This window comes from Pelmatolapia mariae, linkage group LG10_11 (genome assembly GCF_036321145.2).
Source record: "Pelmatolapia mariae isolate MD_Pm_ZW linkage group LG10_11, Pm_UMD_F_2, whole genome shotgun sequence".
Lineage (NCBI taxonomy): Eukaryota > Metazoa > Chordata > Actinopteri > Cichliformes > Cichlidae > Pelmatolapia > Pelmatolapia mariae.
This window is the reverse complement of record NC_086236.1, coordinates 30,226,648-30,237,349: the sequence shown is the minus strand read 5'-3', so window position 1 is coordinate 30,237,349 and position 10,702 is coordinate 30,226,648. Positions and strand designations below refer to the sequence as shown.

Sequence of the window (10,702 nt, the reverse complement as noted above, 5' to 3'; positions counted from 1 at the left end):
GCTCACCTCACTTTCTAACCTGTTGGTTTTCACACAGTCTCCAAAAGCACGCGCGCATCCTCCATCCCGTGTGATTTTCTGGCGGTGCATCCACAGCCTGCTCTGTGCCGCGGGCACGAAGGCCTGCTGCTATTGGACGACTGGATAAACTGCTCGCATACCTATTGGTTAGTCTTTGTACCGAGGCCTCCTGGAGGAAGGAGATTGGCTACTGAACATGTTCACCTCTGGCCTGAGGTGGCTCCAATGATTCCTTAGAAACAGCATTAAAACCGTCATGTCAACCGTGTGCCTGTGTGTGTATATCCTTTACAAACACTTTATTAAAAGATTTATTATCTACAAAAAATAAAAACATTAGAAGAAAATGTTGCTTAAGAAGTTTTTCAACAGCGACAGTGAGAGCTTCTCCTTTATTCACATGCATCTTGTCTTTTGGGTTTTCATCTTTTTATATCCATATTTTATTCATTTATCTGCTTATTTATTCATTCATTTGTATTTATTTATTTGTTTATTTTGTATTTATTTATTTTGTTTGTTATTGCTACAGGCCACATCTACACCCCTCTGTGGTCTACATGGCGATTTGAGGGATTTCAAATCCAGATCAGGGACAGAGATGCTTTTTTGTTATGTTTTCTCAGCACAGAAATATTTTGAATACGAGGATTTCTAAATGTGTACATTATAGAAGCGAAGTCGTTTCACCTCAGCAGAGACACGAGGCATTGTGTGTTAGTGATACGGTCACGTCCTCTGTGGGAATAATGAACAAACAGTTTCAAAGCAAATATCCAGGCCGTGTGTGTTCCCTAGTGTTTCACTCACCGTGGGTGGACAAAGGAAATATGCTATGGGAGCATCACGCACGCGGGTTTTGTTTTAACTTCTTGCACATTGTAGTAACTTCGGCTTCATCCTTATAGTTTCATTCTGCAGCTGTCTGCTGTCCCACGAACGGGACACGATCACGTCACGTGCAGAAAAGAAGCAAGTCTTCACATTTTCCTTTTGTAAACTGTCACCAGAATACCTCAGCACACGACAGGAGGCTTAAACCCTGCTGACGAGCCACACATCACCCTGTGTGTGTTGCAGCCGCTCGGTTCCTGCCTGCAGTGAGAAAATCATCCCGGATGCCGGAGGCACACGGGACGGTTGACGCTGGTTTAACCTTCGCTTCTGCTCCAAACTTACTGGTAATTAAACTGCGTGTGTGGAAAATATGATGAGCGAAAATACTCCATGTGATTGCCAGCCGGGACAGAAACACGCAGAGCATTGTGAAAAGATCAGAGGCGTGGACTGCGAGGCGAGATTAATGTCTCAGCGAGCTGGGCTGATGGTAAAGTCAGAGTTTTCTGTGGCCAAAGTGGCTCTTTTCACCGTGGGAGCTGACACGTAATCCGGTGGAAGCGCCCCGTTTTTACGGCAGCTTTCATTTACAGACTCTGTTAAGACTGGCGTGGATTCTCTGCCGGGAACGCGCAGAGCCGCACCACTGAGCGCAAACTGTGCGTCACATTATCCAGGAATGTGCATGTGTTATTGTGCTGATGCAGAAAATGTGCATGTTATTAAACCTTAATGCTAAATAGGAGCTACTAGAACACAGAGCAGTCACTACAGTGCAGGTCCACACCAGTCCACGGTGAGCGTTCGTGTTTAAATCACCTGAGAAATCCGCAGCAGCACCGACATGTGTGCGGGAATCCCCACGTGAAATTTATTTATCTCTTACGTGTAAAGACGATGCACTTTATTGGTACATTTCTACTTTCCATTTCATCATCACCTGATGACGTCGGTGGCCCTCACAGGGATCACTGCTAACCCTGAGACACGAGGCACAAAGCGTGGCTGCGTCATGTCCTGCAGTCGGTCTGTGTGGAACCTCGGTGGTTCTGCGCTCCTCTGGGCTGAAAAGGCTCCACGACCTCGGGCAAAGTTCCCACCACACAACCTCATAAAATGTTTTGCTTGATAAGCGGAGCGTAAACCGAGACTGCTTTAGACCGCTTGTTTTTATATAGAAAGCATCTGTTGGTCAGTCAACACATTTCAATTTTAACAGCTTCAAATATCGGAAACTTTTTAAAATTATTATTTTTATTATTTTATGTATTATTGTAGGGTTTACCTTACAGCACAAAGCGCCTGAAGGCATCGGCGTAACTTTGTGCTGAACATTGGAGGGGGGGGGGGGGGTCAAGATCTGTCTAAACAAATAAATCTGGGTAAATTCCCAGATGATTAAAAATGCAACTATTTTGCTGGTAATATCTGAAATGAGTAAAGAAAATCAACAGCCTATTTATGCAAGATAATTCATAATTTTATTGAGGGGGGGGGATTACACCCCTGCCTGGAGGCGCCTGCTGTTGTGATTTGGAGCTGTTTAAATAAAACTGAATTGGATTATTTTTCCTTCTTCCTGTGATTGTTGGGTCTCCGTTGATGCCCCAAACATGATGTTTCCCTAGTTTAGATGGTCTGAGGACTTAAACCAGGATTAAAATCAGGATCATATTAGGGGCATATTCAATATTTTGACACGCTCACTTGCTCTGACTTTTCATGAATTTACAGTGAAATACTATTTCAATAACTGAGTGTGAACCATCCAAAAGAAAAAGCATTCAAACTTTTGGCCTAACAAAGGAAACCAAGCACAGCCCACGAGCTCATTTGAATCTGCATGTATTGATGTTCATGTTTATCTTTCATCCAGCATGGTTCCTGCTGTCAGCAGCTCTGCTGTATACAGTGTGGACAGGCTAATGCTCTGTATCTCCTGGTCTGCAGTCTTGGCTCAGACTCGCCCACTGTCACCTGCTTCACTCGTGGGCTGGTTGGCTCGACACTGCTGCAGCCGCCATGTTTTCTTCCAGCACGAGGTTAGTTCATGTTTTTCTAACATCCTATGGTGTCATTGACTGAATCTAAATACACTTTTACACAGTGTATGTATGGTGTTTACAGCACAGCAGACATGACTGTGCTGTAAACACAATTACTGAGAACAAAAAAACCACAACAAGATCTCCAAATAAACAAGTGAATGAAATGAAAAACGTACAATTACAATTTGAAGCCAATCCAAAACACTTTATTCAAAACCAAATGTAAATTCATATTTAATGATTGGCAGCACACTCCTGCTCACTGGGTTAATAAACATCCACACAAAGGCCTCGCAGCGTCAGGCTCAGGGACTCTGCTACACTGAAGCATGCAGCGGTGAGGGAGGAGGAGGAGGAGATCTGGGAGGAAGCTTTGTTCACACACCTAAACTGAAACCACTTCATCCAAACAAACACACTCTGCTTCAACACTTCTGTTTTCATTCACATCTGATCCAAAACGATTTTGACATATTCTGCCCTTCACAGAAATATCTCACCCACACTGACTGCTGCTCCAACACGAGGCCACAGAAGGTTTGTCACACTGCGTTTCCACATCCACACAGGCATGAAGTCAGGGAAATGTATTATCCTGTTGTTGAGCTGAAGCTCTACAGCGTGCTCACACAGCTTTGTGTTCCTGTCCGAGCCCAGCCTACAACCTTCCTCCCAAACACGACAGGAACCTGTTTGTGTTCGGTGAAGTGCTTTGGTATAATCTTTACAATGTTCTCTACAACTCAGGCAAAAGAAAGCTACATTTCACAGCTACACACAGTTTAACAGCTGCTGTTAGAAAGTGTGCCGCCATGGTTATATATCTGACACCACACACAAAGATCCAGCCAATCAAGAACAGCGCAGCAGCAGATTCTTATTGGATGTTGCCAATTAAAAGTTAAATGAATGAAAGAATAAAAAAGGACCAGAATGAGACCGTCCTCGGCACCGGTGCACCACAGTGAACACAGCCCCAGTACACGAGAAAGAAACGATGTCACTTCCAAGGTGACCAAAGCGGTGACTGACAGACGTCGCTGATGTGACACACAGAGGTACTTCTGCTCCTTAGCCCAGGGACAGATCCGACACTGAATGCGAGACCTCGCTGTTGACCTGTGCAGCGATGCTGGCAGGTGTTACATTCAGGTGAACATCATACTGCTGGTCCAGACCCAGGTAGCTGTCACTGATCAGGTACAGCGTGTAAATACACCTGAGGAGAAAAAACAGGCCTGAAAATCACCTGAGACAGCAACAGAGTGGAAACTGTGTTGACGTTCATTTCTTTGCTTCTACATAAACTTTTAAAAAGATAATAAAGAGAAGCTGTGACACTGCGCAGGCCAGTTATCTGGCACAGAGGAGCCGATTAACAGCGAGCTGCTGGACTGACTCAACAGTGTAATTTCCATTTTACCACCACTAATCCCTCCACAGTCCACGCTGCGCCTGCAGGGACCGTGTAACAGCCTGCAGCTATGTCGTAACATGCTACATAAATGTCACAGTATTTCATGTTCTGCCTACAGACCAGTGAGTTCAGTGTGTGGGAGATCAGACTTACTTTCCGGTCTTCTCTGGGGTGTAGAAGGCCATGGACACGGCCGTGTGGTTACGCACGTATCCCACCCGTTTCACAGCCAGCAGCTCCCTGCGATCCACCTCCCCCAGGACGAGGAACCAGCCCTCATCCTTGGCCTTGGGGAACCTGGGAGCTTGGGCCTTGCTGTCCTGCCTCCTCTGGAACGACAGACATCGTGACATTCACAGCAAAACCTGTGCACACTCTGAAGTTTGGGGAGTTTCTCATGTTGGAGGTGGCAGATGCTATTAATAAAATAGGGCTGCCTTAATGTGGCAGTTAGGAAACACTGCATGACCTCACTTCTAGCATGCACCACCAATTTAATTCAGTTTGATTTATAAAGCATCAAATCAGAACAAGACTCGATGCTTCACTTCCTGGACTGTGTGGAGAGCAGAGTCACTGTGTGGTCTGGTTTCTTCATTGAGCAGTGCTGGTATATTTCTATGCTTCAAAGTGTACCAGGTAAAGTCCTCTTATTACTGGATCATGATTGGATTTTATATTGTTCTTGTATTTTGTGGAATTAACCTTCAGAATACGCTGAGACGACATGTTTCTGGTCTCAGAGCTCGGAGAAGAAACTTTGAGTTGGGTTTCTCCTAACCTGCCCTAACCTCGATGGAGGCGTCCGACCAGCCCCGGTGTAACGTTTGAGGTGTGAGCGTGATGACAGGTGAGGCTGACAACATGCATTTCACTTCATCACTCACGAGCTACACATTCAATATGTGACTGTTGATGTTCATCACTCTGTGCAGGCCCAGTTTGCTGCTCTCTGCAGGTTTGTAATGAGCACTACATGAACTATTAAATAAAGCACAGCTCGTTCCCAGCAGCCTCTGGGGTCAGCTTCTGCTCAGCTGTGTTCAAACTGGGAGCAGCTGCCTGTTAGAGAATACTGTGGATACTGACCCTCTGCTGTCCCAGATTGAGGCGTCTCAGTGACACCTGCAGAACATACTCCTGGTCAGCGTGGACATCCAGCCAGCTGCTCTCCTTCCTTAGGTTAGCTCCTGCTGCAGGGATGGGATGCTCTGTCTGCTCCTGGCTCTCCTCCCACCAGCCCTTCATGCTCATCTCAACTTCCAGCACTGGGAGATGGCTCAGGAACGACCACGCCTGAGGAACGTTGGATTTACTATCAACACAAGCTGTTTGTGTAACACACAGGGCATTATGAAACTGACAAGTGTGTCCCAGAGACCTGCACCACTTTATCAGAGCTAATGGACACACGATCACACACACTCAGATGTTACACATAAGGTCAGGACGAGACTTTCAGGAGGAAGTGGACACTGTCACAGATTTAGAGTGGACGTGTGGACGCGGGCATTCTTAGATCATTTATAGAAAGTACTTTATGACAAACACTTCTATAATAAATGAACCAGTGAGTCTGCAGACTGCAGTGACCCACGTCTGTGGCATGGTGCTGCTGCAGGTTTGTTTGGTGATGCTGGAGTGCGTCCAGCCAAAGGAGGAAACCTTCACACTGACATAATAATCAGCTGCTTAGCTACGCTGCTGAAGACAGGAATGAGACGGCCGAGGCTTCGACAGCTGTCAAATGAAGAGTGGAAGGATTCATCGTCCTCTCCACGGTGATGTTTCCCTGCATCCAACCTGCTGGCTCCTCCCACTCTGTGTCTCCATTATTGGTGTGGATGTTAGCCCTGTCATGGAGCTGACCGCCTATAACACCATCAGTCTGGGAAGGTTATGCACCTTATATTCAATATTCCAGACAGCTGCCAGTCTTCCCAGGACTTTGTCCAAAGAAAAGTTGTGAAATGTTAAAAGTCTCGACAGCACGATTAGAAAAAGAACAAACAGCTGTGTTTTCAGGTTGTTTGAACCTCATTTGAAGAGCTGGTAAGAAAAAGCTTGACAGGCTGTACAGTGGAGTCACATGTTAGGATAGCCAGCAGTGGAAATGATTGGATGTTATATAGACTGGTGTCTGTTTTAGTGGACAGGAAATCATCTCGGTTGTTTGCAGCATGAGTCCAGTCAAAGCTGCAGACGCGTGAAAGTGAAGCTTAGAAATAAAATGGCGACTTGTGATGGCGAGGCTGTGGTGGGCCTCGGGTCTCGTTAGCTGTTTGTAGGACAGCTGCTTCAACCCAAAGAAGCTGCCACGAGGGAAGCAGAGGACATAAACGCAGACAGAGGGATGAAAACAAAAACCAGAGCTAGGAGGGTGTGCGGCCGTCTGACTGGGGGGGGCAAGGAGGGGGAAAGCTATTTATGTGAGGATTACTCTTCCTGAGACAGTCAGACAAGAACGCTGCTGCACATCTAATTATTTAATTAGAGAGGCCGCCACACTGCAGGCCGGCGGGGAGCTGGGGGTAAACGTGGTGAGGGTGGGGGCAGCAGAGACACCGATTGGGTGAAGCTGCAGGGCCTGCTGCCGTGCCCGGACACTCTCATTACTGCTGCAATTAGCACTTAAATTGGAGCTGTAATTGGGGATCCTGGTGTATCGCTGTGACACTGCTATGTGTGTGATCTGCATGGACCACACGGGGGGCAGAGCCATGCTTAGATTGCTTCCATTATTTCTGCAGCAAATCCAGACTGACTGCTTTCATATTAGCAGTGCACATTTAGACGAATCATTTCTGCAGCCTTACCTGAGCAGTCTGACTCGAATGAAGCTCTTGGGCCACCATAGCAGAGAAAACGCTTTCTTTTCCATTACAGGCAGCGATCAGCTCAGGAAGCCCTTCGATTGGCTCGTTCAAACCTCCCTGCCCCTTCCTGTTTCCTCTGTTCCTAAAACAGGAGACATCAGAGACAAGGTTGGCTGTCATTCCTCATTCAAATGTGTCCAAATCCAGGCTTTGTGTTTGTACCTGAGTGACTGCACAGTGTTACTGAGATTTACACCTGAAGGTGGGAACAGCTTCAGGCTACATCCTTTAGAGATCACCCCCCTCCGCCTCGCCCTATCCCCAGCATCCTCCTTCAGCACGTCCATGGAGCTTCTCTGTGCTCTTCCTCTTTTCCTCCTGAAGCTCCACCTTCAACATCCTTTGTCCAATATGTCCACTACCCCGTCCCTGCACAGGTCCAAACCTGGCCTCTCTCTGACTCTGTCTCTAAATCACTCGACCTCATCTTCACTCAGCTGCTAACTGTCAAACAACACTGAATCCTTAACTGTACTCGCAGTCACACGCAGTCACACGCAGTCACACGCAGTCACTCGCAGTCACTCGCAGTCACTCGCAGTCACACGCAGTCACTCGCAGTCACACGCAGTCACTCGCAGTCACACGCAGTCACACGCAGTCACACGCAGTCACACGCAGTCACACGCAGTCACACATTAGGATGAATTATGGCTTTTTTCACTTTAGATGAAGAATTTGTTCCCAAATACCGAAGCAGGACAAGCTGCACAGCAAGCCGAACGACGAGCGCTCCCATTTACCTGAACAGACCGAGATGTCGCTGTTCTACGTGTGGGACCGTCAGTAAGGAGGAGTCGTGCAGCCAGCGGCCCTGGACGATCATTTGCACAAGATTGCAGATGCTGATGGCTGTGACGAGCCAGCCTTCATTGGCAGCTACATCCAGCATTGCCTGAAGCAAACACAGAAGACAGTTCCTGGCACATAAACACAGTCGTGAAGCAGTCTGGGATCAGCCAGCAGAGCTATGTGACACAACTACATAACTACAGGACATGTTTGAAATGTTTTAATGGTTTTTAATCTCTTGGCTTGCAGCTGGTGTGACAGTGGAATAGAATCAGAGAAAAACCTAAACACACGTCTGCTCAGCCTCGTCTCCTGACTTCTTTGGCATCTCCCGTCACTCTGTGGTTGGCTTTAAGGTGGTTGAACACAAATGTCATTAATCTTCATTTGCAAAGTCAAACTTTGAGTCCACAGAGTGGGCTTCACAGAGGGGATTAAAATGCAGCACAAACGACTGATCGAGCACATTAACAGCAGATTGTGGCCAAAGTCCTAGCAGGGCTTCACCCAACATCACCAGCTGATCAGAGGCCCTGTGGACACTCGGGTTAGAGGCAGCCTGATCAGAGTCCATGTGGAGTCTGGGTGTGGGCTGGGACCAGGTCTGGCTTCACTGAGGAGACCACCGAGGTACTCGGGTGCTGCAGCACGTGTCCACTTCAGTGTATCAGCTGTGACATTTACAGCTTGTAATGAGGTTACATGTACTGCATTAATGCCAGGACAGTGTTAGCTATGGCAGCCCACAGACCCACCTCTGCTGTCCTAACATAACGCAGACGATTCAGCGCGTGGACGCTTCAGCTCACAGGACTCATCTCTGTGTCACACTCAGAGTGGATCACTGTGGGAAGCATCCATTCAACTGAGGGTGGATCATTCAGACTCACAAATTAATATGCAAGTCTGTCTTTCCATTCGACATATTCACTTTATGTGTTAATAAGTATCAATAAAAATATACATTCACACAATAAAAGACATCATAAAGAAGCTGGAGACGAGAAGAATTTCAGGACAGCAAAGCAGTAACCACATCCACGAGCTGCACTAACACACCGTGGAAAATCACAAGCACATGCACACAAACATCCAGCGGAGCTGTGGACAATGGCTTACAGCCGCCACTTCACTTCAAACAGACGCACCGAGGAGCTCAACAAACACCACTGGCTTCATTGTTGTCAGTGTTACCGACTCTATTAGGTTTCTAATGTTAAAGATTCTCAGCTGATCTCTGCAGACGCCACACAACGAGGATCCAGCCGTACAGCTAACGTCTGACAGTCGGGTTATTGATGAGATGGATCGGCTACAAATCACATGCTAATATTTCACATTCCCCTTATTCTAAACATTATCTACAGCACTGAGCCCCCATTAACACGTGAGCACCGTGCATGTGCAGCACATCACTCAACACCAGTATAAGCTACGACCATTTGGCTGTAGGTGTGGGTTAGCATTGTGTTAGCTCAACTCCTGCTTTTATCAGCTGGAGGGATTATTACCACACTAAATGAAATCTTCCCACATTCTTCAACATATTGTAAAGATGTAAGAGTCAATAAGTGTCATGAAAACCATCACCTGTAGCCTGCTTACACACAGACAGACACAGTGCTTTTTACATATTTGTATATTCCAAAGAAACATCGATACAGCTGATAATAATGTGTCGTCACCGTTAGAATAAATAATAATAATCAAATCCATATATTTATCAGCTATTCTGATGAAAATGAATGAATGGATATAAGTGTGTACCAAATATAAGATCAGACGTGTGTTTGCCCATCAGGACTGTGGACGGTCAGATACACCACAGACACGTCTGAGTACAACCTTCCTGCAGCAGCTACTGCAGAGCAGCAACATTAAAGGGACACTTGAGTCTCTCATAGAAGTAAAAACTATTCAGTGACAGCAGACATGGTTCACCACTACACTGCTGCTCATTTCAGTGTGTTGTAGACTTCAGCTAACCTGCCTGTGTAGCTGTTAGAGCTACAGGAGTATATCACACACACACACACAGTTATCTTACTGCCCTCAGTACCAGGCTGTGGTTTAGTGCAGAGAGCATAGCAGGTCTACTCGTGAGGTGCAGGAGGAATCACAAAATGTGCTGCACAGATCATTTAGAGCACAGCAAAAAATCCCTTTAGTCTACAAGTATTGCATGAACACAGAGTAACAGCTAAAGTGAAAAACACAAAGGAAGCTCTGGGTCAGCTGCTGAGTGAAGGCTACCTGACAGATGCGGATGGCGTTGTCCAGCACAGTTTTGGTGTCAGTGGTGTAGTCGCTGCAAGGCAGCTGGGCGTGGCTGAAGTGGGCCTGCAGCAGCAGGTGGGTCTTGGTGTGTGCGCTATCATAGGAGTGGGGGTTGACCTGCAAGGGGAGCTGCTGAGCCAGCTGGCTGTTCAGCTGGTCCTCGTTGTGTCTGACGGGCAGCTCGGCATACTCCTCTGCATCCTGAAAGAGATCAAAAGTGAAACAAGAAGTGCAAAGCATGCTGTGGTCACACCGTTTAAATCAGAGCATGTGTGCTAAAAGCATGTAGCTGCCCACACTTGTGTTTTTCACCCAGCACACAAACCCAGATTTGGCACCACGGTTCAGATTCTTTCTCCACTAAATTCTCTCTACATTTCTTCAAAGTGCTAAATGCTAACAAATACTGTGGGTGCTGGGAAGGTATCAGTCTT

At 46.7% G+C, this 10,702-nt stretch overlaps 1 protein-coding gene across 4 annotated transcripts in view; it reads right to left on the bottom strand.

Annotated features, from left to right (window-relative positions):
* Nucleotides 1–3,100: 3,100 nt before the first annotated feature.
* The window catches only part of ascc3 (activating signal cointegrator 1 complex subunit 3), a 159,634-nt gene continuing 152,032 nt past the window's right edge, over nt 3,101–10,702 (bottom strand). For all 4 annotated transcript variants that reach the window (XM_063488583.1, XM_063488582.1, XM_063488584.1 and 1 more), the window contains exons 37-42: nt 10,245–10,469; nt 7,943–8,094; nt 7,140–7,281; nt 5,413–5,619; nt 4,477–4,652; nt 3,101–4,125 (exon numbers count right to left, since the gene is read on the bottom strand). In XM_063488583.1, coding sequence (XP_063344653.1) covers nt 3,978–4,125; nt 4,477–4,652; nt 5,413–5,619; nt 7,140–7,281; nt 7,943–8,094; nt 10,245–10,469 — 1,050 coding nt within the window. In that variant the 3' untranslated portion in view covers nt 3,101–3,977. The remainder of the gene's footprint in view (nt 4,126–4,476; nt 4,653–5,412; nt 5,620–7,139; nt 7,282–7,942; nt 8,095–10,244; nt 10,470–10,702) is intronic.